Below are 22,276 nucleotides of genomic sequence, written 5' to 3' on the forward strand. Positions count from 1 at the left end.
ACTTATGACTGAGCAATGTCTAATAAAAACTGATGGAATATAGTAAGATTTTACTGTTGAGCTGTACAGTAAGGGGAAAGTACTATCCATTTTGAGGAGTGTGAAGAATTTGTGTATAAAATATATGCTGCTGGTCTTTTGAAGAACTATTTGTAAAATCACTAAGAGCAAACTCTACAGGACTTTTAGATATAATTTTGTGACATACCCATTGAGTATTTTCAAAACCCTTAAAAGTTGATGTACTGGGTAGTGATTATCTATAGGTCCTGAGTAACATGATAATGCAATCTGCAAGTGGTCATCAAATTATTTGTTTGTTTGTTTTTCAAGACAGGGTTTCCCTGTGTAGGTTTACATCTTTCTTGGAACGAACTTGGTAGCCCAGGCTGGCCTCGAACGCACAGAGATCCACCAGCATCTGCCTCCCAAGTGCTGGGATTAAAGGCATGTGCCACCACTGCCTGTTATCAACTTAAATTAAATAAGCTGCATATTATCTGCTGGCAGTTATTTCTGTAGGTTCCATACCAGGAAGTTGTTTAAAAAGTATCCTTTCGATTATCATTAAGTCTATCATTTCTTGAGAATAAGGAGATGCAGGTACTTGTGGAGAATCATATCCCACATCAATGTCTATAATACTGTTACCTTCTGGACATATACATTCAGTAGATGAACACTCACTTTCTTTCCCACATGGAAGTACTGAGGCATTTCCAAACCATCAGAAATCAATCTCTGGCTATGGAATAAAAGGGTGCTGAAAGATTTCTCTTGAGTCCCAGGAGAGATTCCTAGAATGGGAAACCTGACTTCCTGTGAGTTATGAAGACATCTGATTAGCAGGGAGGCAATGTCAGTTCCCCCATGACATCAGGGGGTCTCATGCCTAGACATTCTATTGTATCCTGGAGACCTTAGAATGTTTGCTGATGTCACCTGTGTTGTAGCAACACCAACTGCCTTTGGACAGTTGGTTCAGTGCCCTTACAGTTCAGCCATGAACATGTTGGCACGACTCAGGCGCCTATTGGGTAGAGAGAATGGAGAGGGAAGAGAGAGCAGAGAGAGGCAGGCACAAGCTGGCCTTCAGCCTCCATGTAAAAGATCAAGAAGGAAATGGTCCAGAAGATGGTACAGTAAGTTCTGGGCAGGAAATTGGGATCTTCTTCCTGCAGGACATAGGCTTGAGCAGAATCTTCCAGTGATGGGATACAGGAGATAGGAGTCTCTGGGAACCAACTGGACTTCCCTGCTTGTCATGGCTCCTGAAATTCAAAGATTCCAGAAGATTAATTTGTCTGTCCCAGAAGTCAGGAGCAAGTAAGGCCAAAGCTGTTGTGCTGGGAGCTCTTGCCTTTCCATCCTACAGGAGGGCAGGGGTTGAGAGGGTACAAAAGAGCCAGTATTAGGGTAGGAGGTGGTGTGCCCTGCAAAAGGCATGTCATCAATGTACTTCAACCTCTGTGGCTTCATTTGTTTACTGCCCACCAGCCCTGTGTATCTGCTGTTATCACTGTGGAATCTTGTTGAGGATGGTGACCATGTTCTGCCCCTGTGTGGCTTCTCCATTTTTGCCATGTGCCTAGAGTGACCTGTCAGGATAGTTATGCATCTTTAATGACCTGAGTGCTTGTGGACTGTGTCAATTTTATCTTGGCTTTAAAGCCCAAACTAGTGAACTGCAGCCAAGTTGAATGCAGAATCCAGGGCTGTTAATAAGCCTGAGGAAGCTCTCTCCTTAGTTACCTGAAGCATGTACTAAAGGAGCAGATGAAGTTAGCTGGCTGAGACACCTATCTCCTGTCAGAGAGATGAAAGACCTGAGATGCCCAGCGACGGCATCTCAATCCAGGGCAAACTTCTTTGTGGTGTCACTGAATCGCTTGCTTACATCCTTTCTCAAACATCTTCTTAGGTCTCAGGGTGACCTGTTCATGTCCTGTCACAATGCAAGTTCACTTGTGTTCATCTACCCACAGGGGCCTCCAAGGAACCACCACCCACTCCAACCCACCTCACAAAGAGGCAAGTGAAGCAGAAGGTGGAGAGTCTGACCATTCAGCTCCGGGAGATGACCGCCCAAAGGAATGATCTGAGAGATCGGCTCATCTTAGTAACCGAAGGATCCTTGGACAAGAGGTACTTACTGTTTCAAAGTCCATGGTGACTGTCTTGGTTCTACAATATCACCCTTAGTTTATTTTTTCTAAGAAATGGGCTTCTGAGAGGTTGGGTGTACCTTCACGGTGTCCCTTTGCCCAACACCATTTCTCTAAATGCTTCCCTGAAGCAAAACCTGACATATGGGCAGGAGTGAGATGGGGATATTAGACTGTTCTGCTTCCTCCAAATGAAAACCAGAGCCTGTGGCCTGAATCACATAACTCAGGGATTGAGGCAGTAATGTGTGAGTTCCCAACATACATTTGGAGAGATCCTGTCAAGTGGTGGTGGCTAGTGTAAGAATGCTGTCATTTTTTAACTTGCCTGGCAAGACATTGTGTGCTAGATGCTTCTAGTAGTGTTGTGGCTGCATCGTGACACCCCCCCCCATCAAGACCACCACAGAGCTGATAACTGATGCAAAACACACTGGGGTTTATTGATAACAAAGAAACCCATGCTTAGACTGCGTCCAACTGGTGAAGGAGGACAGACCTGAGATCTCAGGGTGAGGGGTTTTTAAAGAGAAAAACCACAAACAGGGTGGTACAAGCCTTGGTGTCATATGATTAGCTGAAGGTGTGTAACCTTTGAATTTACTGGTTGGGGGTTACAGTTATCATTTGGAGGCATCTTATACAAGTCCCAGGCTTTGTCCTTGAGCTGCCATGGGGGATGGCTGGCCTTGCATGTACTGACAGTGGGGGCTGGCGCAGTGGCCCAGGCTCTGTCCTTGAGCTGCCATGGAGGCTGGTGGGCCTCACTCATTCACACTGACCCATACACATAGCTCTAAGTTGGTGAGAGGTGCCAGACATTAAACAACTGGCTGACCCTTGAGTAGTCAGAGTACGTGCAGAAAGGGAGCTACTGCAAGGACTATGTCTTTTGTTCATGGCCCTGCCAGAGACTGCTTGTTCAAGTCTCAGGAAACTGAAACTGAGGCCTGATCTCTGAGAGAAGACTGAGCAGCCTGTTATGGCATCTGCTAGGTCTTTTCAGTAGCAGCTGGAGGGGCCTGGTTCCACATCTTAATATGTGGTAGCAAGGCCTGTTACTGATGTCTGCTGCTCTTGGTCCTCTCTGAGATGACACAATCGCATGTATTAATTTGGCATCTCAATGAGAGCATTCTATCACTTTTCCCTCTCTCAGCTTCTCTCTCTCACTCTCTCTCTCTCTCTTTATGTCTCCCTGTCTCTCCCTCTCCTCCATCTTTCTGTATCTATGTGTTTGTGTGTTTGTGCATATGTGTCCCTCTTCACCCTGCAATCAATGCTCTATGATTGAGCATGAAGTGTTGCTTGTCTCAGTATCTAGGTGTTGTCTACATGGTGTACTGGGAGCCCTATTTTGAGCAGTATAGCACTTTGCCAGTGTGTTCACCTTGGTGCCAACTAGAATGCCCTGGAGGTATTTAAGAAGCTGTAATAATATTGAGTCCCATCCTAAGAAATATTCATGATATGATTTTAACCTCCATATCAGTATAAGCACCCTGGAATGAGAATCTCTTATTTGAGGACAGCAGAAACATCACAGTTTCTGGTGGACCCAGACCTGTGATAGACTCGTGGGAACTCCATACCAAGCTGGCTGTGCAGGACTCCTGAGGGAGCTCATTCAGTCCCAGCTGCATCCCTCTTAACATCCTGCCTCTGCTGGCCTGGGACCAGAAGAGCAAGTGTCATAAGCAGCCTGAGGTCCAAGTACATAGGAGCCAGGCTGTGGCATTTCATTAATTCCAGTAATATAGAACACACACTGAATTCATGTGATCCTTGAGGCCTATATTCATGGAATTCTTTGCATCTGGGTCCAGGCCCTACCACAGGCCAAATCCTTTCTATGAAAAGCTCAAGATGCAACATCAGCAGGTCATGTCAGACCTGCAGAATTTTGAGAATGAGAATATGGAGGCCGCACAGAAGCTCAGAGAGCTGACCAAGGAGAAAGTCTTCCTTTGGTAAGTGTTTGTCTTGGTAGGGACCCCAACTGTTGTACAATTGCTAACTGTGAACTCTGAACTTTGTCTCTGGACTGCAGGGTCTGCAGATGTGCTTCTAGTTTTTCTGCTTCTTAGCCAAGATCATTAGTAAACAGCCTTTGGACTTAGGCCTCTTTACTCTGTTTTGCTGAGGGTTAAAGAGACTGTTAGCTCCTCTAGCACCATATTGCCATACTCAGTAGACTCCATATCAGTGGTTATCAACCTTCCTAATGCTGTGACACTTCAATACATTCCTTCATTGTTTTGATGACTCCAAACCATAAAATTATATTGTAGTTATGTCTTAAATTTATTGTGCTACTGTTATGAATTTTAATGTAAATGTCTACATAGGATATCTATTAATGTCCCTTGTGAAAGGCTCCTAGATCCCAAAGGGTTCACACCCCACATTCTGAGAAGCACTGGTTAGGTAGAAGAGCAATTGGCATCATGAGAGGGTTGTCTGGCAGGGGCTGACTGCTATGGGATCCACGCACCCTCTGGGTCTCCTACTTCCCCAAGTGTACTTGCACATTGCCTGCTGGTGTTTCCTCATGACAGTGGACTGATTAGGACAGGTGGGGTATTCCTCTTGTTTATGGAAGTGCATGAATTTCTGTTATTTTGGAGGATTTTGAGAAAGAGTTTGATTCTTGTAGGAAATACCTGTTCTCTACTTTTGGCCTTGAGTGCCACTCTCATTGAGGTTGAAGGTTCTTGTTTACATCTTCCTGTGAACCTGGGGTAGGGCTGGGTTGTTGAGGCATGGAGTCTTGGGTGAACAGAGGCAGCTGGCAAGTTCTTACTATTTGGAGTGTATTTCCAGTGATCTGGAGAGCCGGCTCCTGATGGAGCAGAGTCAGCAGATGAAGAAGTTGGACATGCTGAGGCTAGAGAAGGAGAAATTACTGGAGGAATGGGCCCTGCTCAAGCACCACTTGGGTGAATTGAAAGTGCCCAGTAAGGACCAAGAAGAGACCAGTGACCTCCAGAACGAGGAACAGCAGGTAGGGACAGGCAGCTGGGTCAAAGTTAGGTCCAGCACCATTTACTTATGTAACCTTAACCAGTCTACCCATCCAGACACCTGTGCTTTTTCTCATCACTTTCCTCATCCATACACCCATTCATCCACCCACTTTATGACATTAAATTGTTCATTCTGTGTCTGTGCATTAGTATTTCTGGGAAGTGAGCGTCCTCTGAGAATCTAGGTCATTGGCATGCAATTCCTGATGCTCTGCTTGAAGCTGTAGTCAAAAGGGGGAAATAGGTCAATCACTCATCACACAGCTACCTGTCATTGTGATGGAAGGATTGCTATACACAGACTTGAGTTCAAGAGTAAAAAATTCTCTAACCACCTCCACACAGACTGACCAAGTAGAGTATGCTCCCCTAGACCATTTTAGTTCCCAAGGAATGAAAGCTGAGTTTTGGGACTTTTCATAAAGGCCGCTGTGCTTATTCTAAAGATACCTGCTCCTCTATCACTTGGTTGTTTTTGTCTCACTTCTTTCTCTCTGTCTGTCTGTCTGTCTGTCTGTCTGTCTGTGGTGTGTGTGTGTGTGTGTGTGTGTGTGTGTGTGTGTGTGTGTGTGTGTGTGTGTGTGTATTGCATGTGGATGACAGCTAGAGGAGACCACTGGGTTTCTCTCTTTGTCAGTCTCTGTCTTATGAACTTGAAGCAGGCTTTCTTATGTCCCCATGAGCTTGAAATTTGGTGAGACTGACTGATCAGCAGGCTCTTGGGGTCCTCTGTGTGCTTGCACTTTTGTGAGAATGTATTAACTATACTATACTCAAGCCTCCACTAAAGACACAATCTTCTAATGAACAGGAGCAGCAAAGAATGGAGGAGAGACTCCAGAGCTTGCTGAAGCAGAGGGAGCTGGTCTCACAGCAATTGCACTTGGCAATAAAGCTGCAGCATCATTTGACTGTCTCCCAGATGAGGTAGGAACCGAGGCTGAAGTTGGGGTATGGATCCAATTGGGTCCCCTATGCTAGGGCTCTCAATCCTTTGTGGGCTTTTGCTTATCAGCAAGACTCCCCACTCCAAGCAAGAGTAGTCCAACTCAGAACTCAGTGTATTATGCTGGTCCCGTCAATAAGAACTTTTATCCAGCAAACAGTATGTTTGATACTTCTTGTATCTGTAGACTTGTGCCCCATGCCTCCCTTCGGATATCTCTGGTATGTTCTGAGCAGGATTTCCTTGAACTCACAGAGCTCTACCTGCTTATGCCTCACAAGTGATGGGATTTAAAGGTGTGTGTCACCATATCTGAAATTACATCTTTATTCAGGAATATCACCTGTAGGGATGAGATTCACACCCTTGTCACTATTTTATGTAACACTTATTGTCTTCATTGTTTGAAGATTTCCCATGTAAAGTGTACTGGGGATATAATAAGTTTAGTCTTTGGCAGGATGAACCCAAGCAGATGTCTCTGCTGAGGATTGTTCAGAACCTTCACAGAGTGTTGTGTAACAGCCTCCTCTAGAGTACCAGGAGGTAGATACACAGGTGTAGGCCTAAGGATAACACAGCTGTTTTTGTTTATTGCCAGAGACCATGCAGTGACAATATTCACAGACACATGACTCAAGAAATGCTGCTCTAGTATGACAGGCTCCATCTTGCATATTACCTGGGTTTAAGGTGCCTTCTAAGCGGGAGGCCTGATCATTTCACATGACCTTATTCAGCTGTCTAGTTTGCAAAGTTGTATTAAGTTTATGTATAAAAATGAGATGGTCTTTTTTAAATTAATTTTTATTCATTTTTCATACTAAACATAGATCCCCCTTTCTTCCCTCCTCCCACTCTCCACCCAACTTCTCCTCCCACCCTTCATCCCCTCGTCCAACAAGATAAGTTCTCCCATGGTGGCACAGCTAAGCCTGGTACATTCTGTTGAGGCAGGACCAAGCCCCTCCCCATTTTGTCAAGCAAGAGCAAGGTGTTCAACCTTAGGTAATGGGATCCAAAAAGACAGCTCATGCACCAGTATAGATCCTGATCACACTTCCAGGGGCCCCTCAAACAGACCTAGCTATACGACTGTCTCCCATATGTAGAGGGTCTAAACCAGTCCCATGCAGGTTCCACAGCTGTCGATCTAAATTTCCCAAGTTCCTTTGAGCTTGGTTCAGTTGTTTCTGTAGATTTCCCCATCAAGGTCTTTACGATGCTTGCTCATGTAATCCCCTTTTTAAAAAAAAGAATAGAAGGAAAACAACTTGAAATTTTAGGTTTTCTATTTCAACCTGTGACAGCCTTATACAATATGGTGAGAAAAATAAAATATCAATTAAAAATCAGGAATAGTGACAGGTGTGTGTGTGATGGTGAATGTCTTTAATTCAAGCCCTTTGGGAGCACAGGCAGGAAATCTGTGGCCTTTTGTAGCTATCCTAGAACATGTATCAAGCAAGCCAGAGATGCATATTATAACTCTGCCTAGAAAGAAATAAACAGAAATTGGAGAAGGAAAAAAATGAGGTGGTTGTTGAGAAACTCATCATGAACAATCTTTGCATCTCCACTGTGCTGTTATGTATGAATTTAATATGGTATTCCTTTTGTTTAAAATGATGTCCTTAGACTGTAGGAAAATGTCCTGTTCTTTCTCATAGAGCACAGTACATAAAGTACTCAGATCAACATCTGGTACTTGTTAAGGGCAATAAATAATTCAAGGCCCAGCTATTGTGTGACACTTATTCCTTAGGGGTACAAACAATGACTGCTGCCAAAGATCATTGTTGACTCTCCAGCACAATTGAGTTCTTCTGATATCACAGACTGACAGGTGACATGGTGGATCCCCACCAGGACTCTGTGCTTACTAACTTTCTCCTCTAGGTCAGAAAAACTACATGATCTGGAACAGTGCACAGCTCAGGATGAGAGCCTCCTGCCCACAGAGCTGCTGCAGCAGGAGCACTAAGTGTCATAAGCAAGTGAGCCACCATGACAATCCATCCCCAGCAACATGGCATTTGTGGGGTGGAGTTCTTCCTTAATTCCAGTTTCCTCTGTGCATAAGCCCTGAATTTGTCTAACCAGAAAACCAGCAAGGCTGTTGTTGGATCTGATTGCCTTTTCTTCTCTCACAGCACCCTTTATGAGAACTGAGGAGGCTGAAGGAATCCATAGTCAACCGGAACCCCTGACATTCTTCACTCTAGCATCAAGGCCTCCTCAGAACAAGACATGTACTACAGGTTTTCAAATCACCAGTGAGGCAAATATCATCTGCCCTACATGTGGTCCCTCTATAATCTGATCCATGTGTCTGTTGATTCACTAGTTATGGAGTAAAGAAACCATCAAGAAGATTACTGAGTTTCAAAAAAAAAAACACCAAGAATTATGCAGAAAAAATTGACATCTACCAGCAAGTGTTCCCTGTGAGAGCCACAACAACATGGAGAGAGAATATGTTTCTGCTCGTAATTACTCTGAAATTTTATTGCTACAAACTTTTGTGAGCTGACTGAGTCCTTCATATGTGGAGGGAGATATGTCAACAGAGACTGTGTTGATGTCATGCTGCATCCAGACAGACCACACAAAGGATGCATCATATTCTCACTCTAGTCCAGTCCTGAGCTATTCAATGTTGTGCACATGTGTTGGTGAAGTGAATTGTTCTGAGAAATGATTTAGGAAGGATGCCACCATGATCTTTTATGTCTTGAAGAGCAGATACTCCCATGTTCTTTTTTGTCTTGAATCAGCACACAGACACATGTTAGCTGACAGAATCATATAGTGGCCAACATAGCATAAGATCAACTTTGGCAATGGCCTAACCTAAGAGCCCAAAAGTGGCATGACTAGACTTGTCTTGAAGAGATTATATCAATTCAGGGTTGTCTTCCAACTTGTGTCCAAAGCCAGCCAAGGGGTGTAGGACAGTGCACTGCATGATGAGAATGCTTCTTAGTGTAAATAGTTTTGGTTTGTTTTTGGGTTTGCATGAATTTATCTTGTGTTCTTTGTTGTGTTTTGCTGGTTTGTTACTGTTTGCTTCTTTTCTTTCTTGATTTTATATATTGCTAAGGCTATACACTGGATATACTAAGTGCCCTTTTAAGCCCCTATTCAATCAAATCTCTGTAATTTCACGAATAAAAAAGTAACTTCCAACTCTTCATTTTTTTAAAAAAAAATTTTTATTCAATTTACATACCAAGCACAGGTCCACCTCCCATCCCTCCTCCCTCTCCCTCCCACCTTCCCCGCTACCCTTCCATCCCTCCTCCAACAGGGTAAGTTCTTCCATGCGGGACAGCTAACCCTGGTACATTCTCTTCATTCTGAAAGTAGCTTTGTAGTCAGGTGTGGTGTCACAGGTGTTGCAACGAAGGACAGAATACACAGAGACCATAAACATGGATATGTAGCATGTTAAAATCTGTGGTTTGGATGATGGACTGGAAAATGACCAAGCAGGTAAACATAATGCAGACAAGCCTAGAGACATGCAATTGTACCCCTGATACCCACCTTACTGATGGAGAGAATAAAATGTGCCACAAATTGTTCTCTGAATGGTATGTAGTTGGGGGTGCCAGGTCTTGGCCTACTGAAGCTGAGACAACTGGCTTCCCTTTCCTCATTTGTGCTAGAATCTCTCCAACTGATGCACACATATAAATATATTATTATGTGTTTCATTTGAGTGATTTGGGACTTTTTCTTATTTTATCTTGGCTACACAAATCATAGAAATAAAGAAGGCCAATAGCAAAACATCATGAGAGAAACAGATTAAGAGAATGTGGTCATCTCAAGTTTGTAGATTTGCTAAGACCTTTGTTACTCTCCAAATGCCCCAACACATCTTCTATAGATGCTTGGCTAACAATGATTTATTGTGTCCTTATTTTCTCCAAGAACCCATACATTGTGGCAAATGCAAGACAGTCTCTACACTTGTCCATGCCAAACTGGAGCTGACTGACTCCTCAAATGAGGATAACGTGTTCTGAATGTTTCAAAATTGGTCCAGGTCCTTCTGTTGTCATCCACATTCCTCTTAGCTGTGAGCAGTCTATACACCACCCAGAGCCAAGGCATCCACAGAATCAGCACTCCTGAGTATGACCCTGGGATGAACATGGTGAGAGTAGAGAACCAATGGCTGCAACTTGTCCATTGACCTACATCCATGCTCTGCACATGTGTGCAAACACATATATAAGTATACAGATGAGTAAATGTAATAAAGGTTTTTGAGGACAGAATTCCATACCAGGCAGCTCTCAAACTTGTCTTTTCAAGTGACACAGACATTTATGGCAAAATCATGAAGGAAAACCATGTTTTCCTTGAGATTTTTAAACAAATGTTCGATGAAAGAAGGTGAGGCTGCCAGAATGATGCTAGGGAGGGGACCACAAATGCTTTGGGGGTTGTAGAAGGTTTGTTTCATACAGAAGAAGACTTGGATCTGTGCATGACAACAGACACACACATACATCTCTGATTTTTTCTAAATGGACAGAGACCCTCAGTGAGGAAACACTGAGAATGTTCAATGTTGTGACAGTAGAGGGGAGACAATGTCCTTCCTCCTTCATTCCGTGCTGTCTCTGTTGTATTCCACGACCATTTAGCACTTACTGCATTCTATTTGTATATTGTTAGCTGTTAACAATCTCTTTTTCTACCCATAATTCGTTCATTCAGCTGACATTTATCAAAGGTTATTAAAATGTCAGCAGGCACAAAGGAGTAACACTGAAGGGAACATCCAATAAATATGAGCTACCAGGCATGGTGGTGTGGTGACATGCCACTGATTCCAGCACCAGAGAAGTAGTCACAGAATGATCAGGAGTCTGAGGCAAGCTTGGGCTACAAGAGAGCCTCCCTAAGACAATAATATAAATAAACGTGAAGAACAGCCTGTCTTCACTGTGGAGAGAGAGCCGATGTAGCAGTATGCAGAAACATGGCCTGACTTGGCCCTGTGTGCTCTCTGGTTCTGTCTCCCAGAACAGGTAGCAGTTGGGGAGCTGAAGCCTCTTATTTGATAGACCAGCCTGGATTTCCTGCAGAAGGCAGAACCCTCCCTAGCCACCCAGCAGAGCCAAGGCCTTGGAGACAATTGCTGGGCTTCTGGACATGAAAGCCTTAGGTATAAGTCAGGGATGTTCTCCTAGCTTACATGCAGTCATAACCATCTTGGATACTTTCTAGAGGGGATTCATGGGGTCGTGTCTCACTAGAGTCTTGCTGATAAATTGAGCAGTGGGCAGAGAGGGCTCAATATACTATTGGCCTGACCAAAGTGTCTAGGCCAAAGCTCAGGAATCTGCATGTCACGAGGACCATCGTTGGCTGTAGTCAACAACCTTTCTAAGGCTGTGACAGTCTCAGGTACACATCACTCCAGAGAGAGAGAAGTTGCCTGCATGAATAAAGGAACCTTAGAGATCAGGTTCAGTTCACAATCCTTGAAACCAGAGAAATCAAATGACATGGGATGATAGCACTCTTTTCCCAAGCAACTGCTGTTAGATTGTTGTTGGAAAGTTCTCTCTCTCTCTCTCTCTCTCTCTCTCTCTCTCTCTCTCTCTCTCTGTGTGTGTGTGTGTGTGCCTGCTCTGAGCCCTCTTGCTTCTCCTCATAGGGATAACCTGAGACAGTCAGAATTTCTCATAAACAATACGAGCTTGTTTTTCTTTCCAATCAGTAGAGAGTAGTACCAGGACCAAGACTCTTTGCTTGGTGACCTCTGGAGAAGCCCACCTGTAGCATCAAAGGGACAGAAAAAGAAATCCACTTTGTCCCTGAAACCAGAGCCTGTGAAAGAAACAGTGGGAGGAGGAAGGGAAGGGGGGCTCTGTGATTGGCATGTAAAATGAATAGAAAACTTCTTTAAAAAGCCCACTCATGCATGAGAGATGGATTTGGACCCTACTGTCAGGGGACCCCCCAAGCAGATCAAGCTACACAACTGTCTCATCATGCAGAGGGCCTAGTCCATTCTGATACAGGCTCCACAGCCATTGATCCAACTTTCATGAGTTCCTACTAATTTGGTTTTGTTGTCTCTGCATGTTTCCCCATCATGATCCTGATTCACTTGCTCCTATAATTCCTCTTCTCTCTCTTTGACTGGATTTCTGGAGCTCTGCCTGGTGTTTGGCTGTGGATCTCCGCATCTGCTTCCATCAGTCATTGGAGAGAATCTCTGTAATGACAGTTAGGGTGTTCACCGGTCTGATCACTGGGGTAAGCCAGTTCAGTTCAGGCACCCTCTCCACTATTTCTAGTAGTCCAAGCAGGGGTCATCCTTGGGGATTCCTGGCAACTTCCACAGCACCGGGTTTTTCCTCTATCCCCATGATATCTCCTCTATCATGGTTTCTCTTTCATTCCTTTCCCCCTCCAACCCTGTTCCAGATGGGACACCTTGTGCATCCTTGAGGCAGGAGGAAGGGCTTGGACTTGCATCTACTGGATGCGCCTCCATATGGGAGGCCTTGCCTTCTTGTGGGGGGCAAGTGAAGGGTGGGTTGGGTGGAGGAAAATGGAGTGTCAGGAGGAGGGAAGAGAAGGAATCTTTGATTGGTGTGTAAAATGAATGAAAAGATTTTAATAAAATAAAGAAAATTTCTTTAAAAAAGAAAGTAAAAAGAAACACATCCTGGTCCTGAAACCCAAACCAGTGAGAGAAACACTTTAACCCTGAAACAAAAACCAAAGAAACACACTCTGACCCTGAAACCACAGCCAAAGAATCACACTTTGGCCCTGGAATCAGAGGCAGTAAATGAAATACACTCTGACCCTGAAACTACAGGCAAAGAACTTTAAAAAAAAGGACCAATAAAAGAAATGCACTTTGGCCCTAAAACCAGAGCCAACTCTGCCCCTGACCAACTAAATTAACCAAGCCCTGATCAAGAAAACCTACTGATCCCTGGGCAGAAAGTCTTCTTCCTGGAAAAACTCCACCCCTAAGATACCCTACATGAGCCTCTTTGCCTGTTCAGTTATCAGTTGTCCTTCTCCTCCCTGGCAGAGTCATCCTCTATCCTGATTCCTCCTTCCCAAATAAATCTCTTCTTTTAAGATTTTGGGTGAAGATCTTCTTTCACAGGTGAGGGGCAGAGTCTCTTCTGGGATGTTCTCTTAGAGGAACTGAGCAGAAGAAGAAAGAGATACTTCCGCTAGGAAGTCCCTTCAAGGGAGGAGCATAAGTAGCATTTTTTTATGCCATCTCCTGAGCTGATTGCTACATTTCTGCAGTGGTTTCTCCTTTGCAGAGTGAAGCAGAAGTAACATCTTGGGTCTGAGCTGAGAAGAAATGGGTATCTCTGCTGAGACATTCCCTTAGTGGAGGAGAGCAGAAGAAATGGATACCTCTGCTGAGACATTCCCTTAGTGGAGGAGAGCAGAAGGAATGGATACCTCTGCTGGGACTTTCCCTTAGTGGGGGAGAGCAGAAGGAATGGATATCTCTGCTGGGCAGTTCCCTTAAAGGGGGTAGAACAGGGCTCAGCTGTAATGGCTCTCTCTCAGAGAAGAGAAGGATTGCTACATCCTGCAGGGAGACCATCCCCCACCAGACCCCAGCTTCAGGTATAGCCTGACTTCCCAACAAATCAGAATAACTTTTCCTCCAGTGCTGTAGGTATCCAGGATACCTCCCTTCACTGCTTCAGGTATGGTCTGACTTCCCAAAAAGTCAGGTTACTTTTCCCTCTGGAGCTGTAACACTTGCACCACCTTCAACAGCAAACATGTTACCTGCCTGGAGGTCAGGATCCATGCAGAAATGAAAAGGAACGTAACCAGACCTCCTGAGTGCTCAAAGTAAGAGGAAGGATGTTATATGGCCACTGAACTGAGATTAGAGGGTACAGGAGCAGGGGTGGGGGTGAGGAGGAGTATTAGGTGGTTCCCAAAAAAGCAAATGCATTTTTCTCCTACAATTATTAAGTTCAACATTATCATTCTATTTTATAGATAAGACAACTGAGCCATCCAGATATACATAGATGCTTATGCTGATGATGAGATCAATCTTGCATTTTAGACAGGGGCATTGATGTGGTTCAAATAAGAATGTATCTGTAGTAGGACAGGCCCATAGAGTCGAGGAAATTGGCTCAAAGCAGTTGCCAAGGCATGCACATAATATACTTCCTTATGAGCCATCCTGGAGTCTGCCTGAGGGCCTAGCAACTGTCAATTTCAGAGTTCCTGGTCACTGTCAGAGTTCCTGATCATGTGGAGTCTGACCCAGGCCCTAACAACAGGCACTGTCAGAGTTCCTGATTACAGTCAGAGTTCCTGATCATGTTCAGCCAATGAGGGACAACCATGTAATGCCACAGGATTGGAACACAGACTGGTTGCTGGGAGGAGGGTACATAAGGCCTTCTCTGTTACTGATTAAAGGAGTCTGATGTCTCCCTTCCATTGACTCCCAGGTCTGTGTCATTGACACAACTTCTTCTAACCCCCTCTTTCAAGGGAGCACTTAGGATCCAGCAACAGATCCCTATATTCAGCTCATATACATGAATGCTTAGTCATCAGGAAGTGGCATCACTTGAGAAGAATTAAGATGTGTGGCCTTGTTGGAGAAAGTCTGTCACTAGGGGATGGGCTTTGAGGTTTCAGAAGCCAGGAGTAGTCCAGTTCTCTCTTGGCAGATCAGGACGTACATCTCAGCTATTGCTGCAGCAGCATTGGTGCCACCATGACGGCAATGGAGTAAATCTCTGAATCTGTAAGCAAGCCCACAATTAAATCCTTTCTTTTATCAGAGTTGACTTGGTCACGATATCTCTTCACAGCAATAGTACAGGGACTTAGAGAGGCACCTTTACAAAATCTTCTAGCCTATATTTCTTTGCTTGAGTCCATAGGGAAGAGGATTGCAGCTGCTATCTTGTACCTCAGTTGTGGAAGATCCTAATCCAGCATAATTATTGGTGTTGTGCCAAGCCACCACCTGCCACCACTTTCGGGGATTAGAGAGAGTTTGCAAACCTCCCTCAGTTTGGACCTTCATTGAACTGGACCAGTAGTTCATTCTTCAGTGACCTGTTACTTATGGGGAAGTGCTGGGGGATTGGGTTTATAGCTGTAGTCATTAGTACCATTTTTAGTTCCTTAATGCTGTGCTGGAGAAGACACAGCCTTGTCTGATGCTCATTCTCTACCTGAAAGGAATTACTGAGTCTTAGTAAACCTCAGAGAGTACAGTGGATGGGAGTGCCTAGCAGCCCCGGAAGCCTTCCTGCACCCCATCTTATTTCAGCTCACTGAGTGGGGCTAGGATCTGGTTGAAACCAGTGCTCCATCTGTGTCTAGCTGGTGACACTTTCTCATCTTTCCGCTTGGCCATGGAGAAGCTCCTGGAAAAGGCACATTGGCTTCAGGGAGGTGAGGACTGTACCATGTGACATTAGCAATTCCTTCCTTGGACAATCTCTTGTATCCTGGAGAGCTCTGTCATCATCTGGTGATGAGATGTCACCAGTGTTGTGGAGACACCCATAACCCTTAGGGCATTTGTCCAGTACCTATAAGACTCAACCAAAGACATGTTAGAGAAAAGACTGAGCAGACTACTAGAGAGATAGAATGGAGAGCACAAGGAGACCAGAGACACACAGAAGGAAGCTGGCATTTGGTCTCATGTAAAACAGCAAAAAAATAGATGTTCTAGGGGAATGCACAGTGATTACTGGGCAGGAGATAGGGAGCTTCCTGGATGAGTTGGACTTTCCCTGGGCCTCCCAGGAGTTAGGCTCAGCAGCTCCTCTGGGAAGTAAGGAGCCTATCCTTCTCTGAGTTTCTAAAAAGCAGACCCAGAGTTAGGGATTTCTGTTGTTTAGTTTGTCAGAGAGTCAGGAGTTGACAGCCTGCTCTGCTGGAGGTATTCTGCTTTCCCTCTGAGTGAGGAAGGAATCGGGGGAACTATTTTACTATCATCACTGCTCTTCATCCCCACTCCATTTCTTGAGGAATTGTTGTACTAAAAATAGGGAGAGGAAACTGCCCTGGCAAAGCTTGAGGTTCTCATACTTCACATTACAACCACTAGCAGTGTAGGAGTCCCCAGGCATTGCTGTCTGCCAGTGAGTCCTAAGGTTTCTGAGATCCCTGCTGTATGAGTGGCACACAGATCTCCAGTGTAGCCTGAGAGCTTTTAGAGGTAGTGCATTAGGACAGAGACTGTCCCCTTCCTGACTTCCCTGGGTGTCCTCAGCTGTATGTGAGGAAGGGTAGGTGAATCTGATGACCACGTTTTATCCTGCATGAATTTTCCGTCAATGTGAAGGTCTGAAGCATCCTGGAAGTGACTTGGGCACCCCCACACTCCCTGAGTGCTTGTGAATAGTACCAGATTTCTTCTGGCTCTGACAAAAGAAGACTGAAGGCTCTAAAGCCAAGTTGCATCCTGTGCAACTGTGAATAAGTCCGAGGAAGTAGTCTCTTGGGTCACCTTGTGCAGGGAGTCAGAGGAAACCAGCTGACTTCTGAGACACCCTCTACCTATAGAGGAATGGGAGAATTGACAGCCACAGAAGGGGAGAATGAAGCCAGGACTTTCAGTACCTGCTAGGGCAGAGTCTCATTTGGTAGTCTTTTTCTAAGTATCTGTGTGCCACCTTTGACTGAGATGAAACAGTGTGTAGGGCAGGCATGGTCGCTTGGCTTCCAGAATTGGATAATCCTGAGATAGCTGACCTTGGCTAGCATGGACTATCAGTGTGATACAACATCTAAAAGGACACAGTTCACCTCATGTCACTCATTTGTTTTGGGTCCACCAAGTATACTTCTGAAGCCACAGTCCAGCATTCTGCAGATTGTGCAATTCAGGCTGAACATGTTACCAGCTCTTCACTTCCTGGGCTGTCAGTAAATTTAAGGGTGAAGAGGGGCTCTGGTACAGCTCTTAGTACCCTTTGACTGACATTCTTAAGATCCAAAGGATGGTTTACACAACACTGGCTGCATCTCCTTTCCTAAGCCATATGCATTGTCACAGGTGGCTCCAGGTCAAGGAATTGGCATTTTATGTAGCTTTAGGTGAAGTACAATATCAGTGACACACAACATACTCTCTCCATTACTCTGACATGTTTGATTTTCTCTCTGAGAATGTCTTTACACACCCTGATCAGCCTCTCACTAGCCAGACATCTTTCCTGAAACTCAAGTGCATGAATAACATGTCTCTTCATGGGAGTGTTTGTTCTTGTTGCCTGAGGGCTCACCTGGGGAGTCCCAGTACTTATCACCAGTCTGACCTGTCAATAGCTGATCGCACCTTTGCTAACATCATGATGACTGTAGTGTATTCTGCTGAAGCTTTTGGGGAAATTTTCATCATTACCTATGGGACTTATTATTGTTCTGACAGGACATCCAGAATGCCCCATCACCCCCACATATTGTAATAGCCTTGTGGATAGTACTCACTGTGAATATTCACTACAGGAGACTGGTCTTTCCTCCCCATCCTAAACTAATTTCCTAGCAATCTTTATTTCTTATCTTATTGATTGGAGCTCTTAAAAAAGGAAAGTGGCATTTCTTGGGCTATTTCTGGAAAATGTGTCTTTAACTCCCTACAGATAAGTAGAGAAAAGATTCTAATGAGGCAGCGAGAAATCTCTGGGTTTGTAAGGAGGAGGTGCTGCAGGGCATCCCCTGTGTCTCTGGGAAGGCTCCTAAAACGGTAACTACTGGTTAATTGGGGAATAGCTAGTTAGCAGGTAGATGAGGGCTGTTGGCAGTGACCCTAACAGTAACTTCCCTGAACATTCTACTGTACTCTGGAGAGCCTTGAGCATCCTCTTTGATGTCACCACCGTTGAGGCAACACCAACTGCCATTTTGGGCATTTGCACAGTGCCTCTGGGGTTCACAGAGACATGTTGGTGAGACTGAGAATGCTACTTGGGAGAGAGAATAGACAGTCTAGACAAGAGAGAGGGGCAGAAGGAAGCTGGCCATCTGTCTTAGGGTAAAACATCAAGAAATAAATGTTTCAGGTGAAGGTACAGTGAGTTTTGTTCAGGGGATGGGGAGCTTCCTGGAGGATATAGGCCTTGAGCTGGGCCTTTCAAGAATGGGACTCAGCAGCTGGGAGACTTTGGGAAACAATGGGTCTGCCTGCTTCTCTAGGTTCGTAAATAGCAGGAATAGAGTGGAGGATTTCTGAGGGTTAGTTTGGCAGAGATCCAGGAATTATCAATCTGCAACTACTGGGCTGAGAGTGCTCTAATTTTATTATTGTTGGGAGTAGAGTCCGGGAAGCAAGTGGCCCAGGATGACAGATAAAAGATCCATATCAGGATAGGGTGTTGCTGAACTTCACCCTCCATTAATTACTTTAATTTCCATGGATATTGATGCTAATGATAGGTAGATTAACTCCCTTGTGTATTCACCAAGCTCTTGACTGTCCTGTAGTTGGGACAAATCTCTCCTACTCACATCCCCCAAGTAAACACACAAAAGCTTTTATTAATTAAAACTGCTTGGGCATTAGCTCAGGCCTACCACTGACTACCTATTATTACATTTAAACTCAACCCATTTCTGTTAATCTATATGTTGTCATGTTTTCCATGTCTTTACCTGTGTGCCATTACATGCTGCTCCCTGGATGGCAGGATGGCGTCTACTGACTCAGCCTGTGTCTTCCCAGAATTCTCCTCTCTGCTTATCCCATCTATACTTCCTGTCTGGCTACTGGTCAATTAACATTTTATTTATCATCCAATCAGAGCAACACATTTACAGCATACAGAGTGATATCCACAGCACCAGCTTGAGGATAGCTGACCTGTTCTTTCAGGGCTTCATGGGTTTCAAGCATTCCTTCTTCCTCAGGCCTCTACTTGGGACTTAGTGTAAATATTACAGCTTTGATGGGAATGGCTTCCCCAACAGAAGTGTCATAACTCTGCCCTGTCAGGCAAAGTTTCCCCAGTGGAAATGTCACAGTTCTGCTCTGGTAGGGGAAGGTTTCCCAATGCAATTGATACAACTCTACTCTGGAATTTATCCTGGCAATCAGGAGACAAGAAATACCACAAAGTCACACCATACTACACACCACACACAAGGCATATATTGGGAGGGAAAAACCCAAGAGGGTGGCTGCCTTTGCTTGGTTGAGAAGTACCAAGCAACTGAGCAGAAGTCAGTCTATGTGTGGGCTCTTGGGGATGTGGAGCTATCCAGTTTGACATGGGATTTGTGGGACTTTTGTAGTCTGTTCTTTGGGAAAGCTCAGGGATTGGTGGGATTCTGTGTTCAGGGATAGGTATAATTTTGTTAGCTGATCTTGAGGCATGCTCAGGGATTGGTGGTATTTTTTTTTCCTGATCCTGGTCATAGACTTGAGATCAAGTCTTCTTTCTTTATCCCTGGTCCCAGAGTGAAATCATGGTCAAGGAGTTCTTTCCTTGGCTCCTTTAACCTATACCTAGCATTACCTCTTCTGGTTCTATGACACTCAACTGTACATGTTCACTTGAGTTTATCTATGTCTAGCGACTACTGAGAAGGCATCATCCCAACTCTCCACCCTTACTGAGCAAGATGAGAAGATAAACAAGGTAGAGAAACTGACAATTTAGCTACAGAGAATAGCCCGTAGAAAGAAATGAACTGCATGGTATCCTGACCCATTATACCAATAATGATTTGAACAGCAGGTAGTCATTATTCCCAGTTCTCTTGACTGTCTTGATACCACTGTGTCAAGCCCAGCTTTCCTCAGAGAAAAGAAGCAGACCTCCATGTTGTCCTCATCCCCAAGGTAATTATCCTGAGTTTTTCTGAGAGGCAGAACTTGAAACCTGGGTAGGAGTGAGATGGGGACACTGGATGTTCTGCTTTATCCAAATGGATAACAGAGACTGTGGCATGAATCACAGTCTGGGGATGGGTCATCAGTGATCTCTCAGCATGCATTTCAATATGCCTTGACAGGTATTGCCTTGTGGGAGATGTTACATACTGTTAGGTTATGGTGAGTCTTTGTAGTTGACCAACAGGTGATTGTGTAGTGATGTTTCTTGGTAGAGTGGTCTTGTAGTAGAGATGGTAATTGTTAGGATATCAAAGGAGGGGAATTATAGGAGAGAGGGAAAAGGGAAAAGGAGAAATCAGAGGGTAACTGTCAAATCCATACTTTGAGAGTAAGAAATTATCCCACTCAGCTGGAAACATACAGGTCCTCGTGTACTAATCTAAGATTATGACACTCGTTGGGAGAAGTAAGAGAAGCTGAAACAAAGAATGTTCTAAACCCTCATAGTTAGCATAAACAGTTTCTAAATGTGAGGCAAATACTTTAAAGGGTTTGATCTTGGAAATCTTCTCCTAGATTAGAGGTCTCATAACCTCAACAGTGTCAACTGTAGGCAAGTTCCTGAAGTATTAGATGAATAAGCAAGTTGGGGTAGGGGACAAGGAGAGAGCGGCAAAGGTTGCTTAGCATGCTCCTTGAGCAAGTTCAGGCAAGTTCTAAAGAGGTAGACAGTTTCCCCAAAAAGGGTTTGGTTGGGACACCAAGTTGGAGAACCAGTGCATTTTCTCTGATGTGCCTAAATAAAAGTGCTTTGACATAGCTCTAAATCTTAAATGAGCAAAAGGTAAGAATTGGGGTAGCCTTGTTGAAGCTCAATGTCTTCGGGAGATGACTTAGGGAGGTATTTTCAGGAGTAGTGGGACTTTTCTATTTTTGAGAATGATAGCCAGAGTGTGGGGTGTCAACTGTTGATTATTAGAAGACAAAGACTAGATGGTTTGAGAGGAGTAAGGAGCTCAAGTCCAGGGATAAACTCTGTAAAGAGAATTCTTGTGACTTCTGTATCCCTTTACGTTTTCTTTGGGAAGGCTTACAGACTTCTAGCCAGCCTGAAGAGGCGCCATGAGGGTGAATGTGATTTGTGTTATGTGTACTTAGACATATGGGTGATATCCATGCAGCAGTTCTGTCTGGGTAAGTGTGCCCCTCAGCTGATGAGTCACTGAGGAAGAAGTGTCCTGAGGTGTCCTTGAAGACTTTCTGGCCTGTAACAGGTCAGTATTTAGTAAGAGTTTGTAGTTTAGTTCTCTGGTTTGGGCAGTGGATGAGGCCAGTAAGGAACTCCTGTAAAGGTTTATTGCTTATGTACCAGATTTTCATAGTGTGTTGAGTATCCCCTTTGCTTCAATATCAGGAATGATAAGCTCTCTTGGAAGAACTCCAGTGTGTGTTGGGTAGCTGCACACTGTTTTTGTAGTTGAGCAGCCTCTGTAAGATTTGGAACAAGTGAGGTGTGTTTGACAGGTGGACCCTGGGATTTGGTAGGAGTCTGCTTTCTTTCCTGACTGCACCATATGTGTGCAGATGTGGAAGGCACCATGTGTGTGCAGATGTGGAAGGCACCATGTGTGTGTAGATGTGGAAGGCACCATATGTGTGCAGATGTGGAAGGCACCGTGTGTGCAGATGTGGAAGGCACCATGTGTGTGCAGATGTGGAAGGCACCATATGTGTGCAGATGTGGAAGGCACCATGTATGTGTAGATGTGGAAGGCATCATGTGTGTGCAGATGTGGAAGGCACCATGTGTGTGCAGATGTGGAAGGTGCCGTGTGTGCAGATGTGGAAGGCACCATGTGTGTGTAGATGTGGAAGGCATCATGTATGAGCACAATGTGGAAGGCATATCTGGAGTCACTATAGACATTAAGTCTTTTACCTTTTGCCATGAGAAGAGTCTGATAAAATCAACAATTTTGCCTATGGGGCAGTTGTTTCTGGGTTAGCTCACATTCTCAATGGTTTGAATCACAGTTGTTACTGAATATCCCATTGGTCTGTATAGAATAGAATGCCTCCCTGTGGTGATATATTGTGTGTCCCAATACGTTGTGTGTTCTAATAAACTTATCTGGGGATCAGAAGACAGAGGCAGCCACTAGATGATACATAGATGCCAGACAGTGGTGGTACACATCCTTAATCCTCTCATGTGGGAGGCAGAGATCCATCTGGATCTCTGTGAGTTCAAGGCCACACTTAAAACAGAGCCAGGCAGTGGTGGCACACA

At 44.5% G+C, this 22,276-nt stretch overlaps 1 protein-coding gene and 1 long non-coding RNA gene across 2 annotated transcripts in view; one reads left to right on the forward strand and one right to left on the reverse strand.

The window, feature by feature from the left end:
* The window catches only part of LOC143267306 (uncharacterized), a 230,488-nt gene that overhangs the window by 137,060 nt on the left and 71,152 nt on the right, over positions 1 to 22,276 (reverse strand). The gene's annotated exons all lie outside the window — the stretch shown is intronic.
* Positions 716 to 9,856, forward strand: LOC143267297 (disks large homolog 5-like). Its single transcript, XM_076544600.1, has 7 exons — positions 716 to 1,142; positions 1,986 to 2,145; positions 3,992 to 4,135; positions 4,989 to 5,169; positions 6,003 to 6,118; positions 8,037 to 8,134; positions 8,291 to 9,856. Exons 1-6 carry the CDS (start codon positions 926 to 928, stop codon positions 8,119 to 8,121), a joined length of 903 nt encoding a protein of 300 aa, XP_076400715.1. The 5' UTR covers positions 716 to 925; the 3' UTR covers positions 8,122 to 8,134; positions 8,291 to 9,856.

The sequence above is a fragment of the Peromyscus maniculatus genome, chromosome 9 (assembly GCF_049852395.1).
Source record: "Peromyscus maniculatus bairdii isolate BWxNUB_F1_BW_parent chromosome 9, HU_Pman_BW_mat_3.1, whole genome shotgun sequence".
In the NCBI taxonomy this organism is placed as follows: Eukaryota; Metazoa; Chordata; class Mammalia; order Rodentia; family Cricetidae; genus Peromyscus; species Peromyscus maniculatus.

What these genes read in the sequence shown, in the direction of transcription:
- LOC143267297 (XM_076544600.1), top strand. Translation starts at nt 926, where the DNA reads ATGTTTGCTGATGTCACCTGTGTTGTAGCAACACCAACTGCCTTTGGA. An exon ending in AAGGAGAAAGTCTTCCTTTG is followed by an intron (nt 4,136 to 4,988) that starts GTAAGTGTTTGT and finishes GTGTATTTCCAG; the next exon opens with TGATCTGGAGAGCCGGCTCC. An exon ending in TCCAGAACGAGGAACAGCAG is followed by an intron (nt 5,170 to 6,002) that starts GTAGGGACAGGC and finishes TCTAATGAACAG; the next exon opens with GAGCAGCAAAGAATGGAGGA.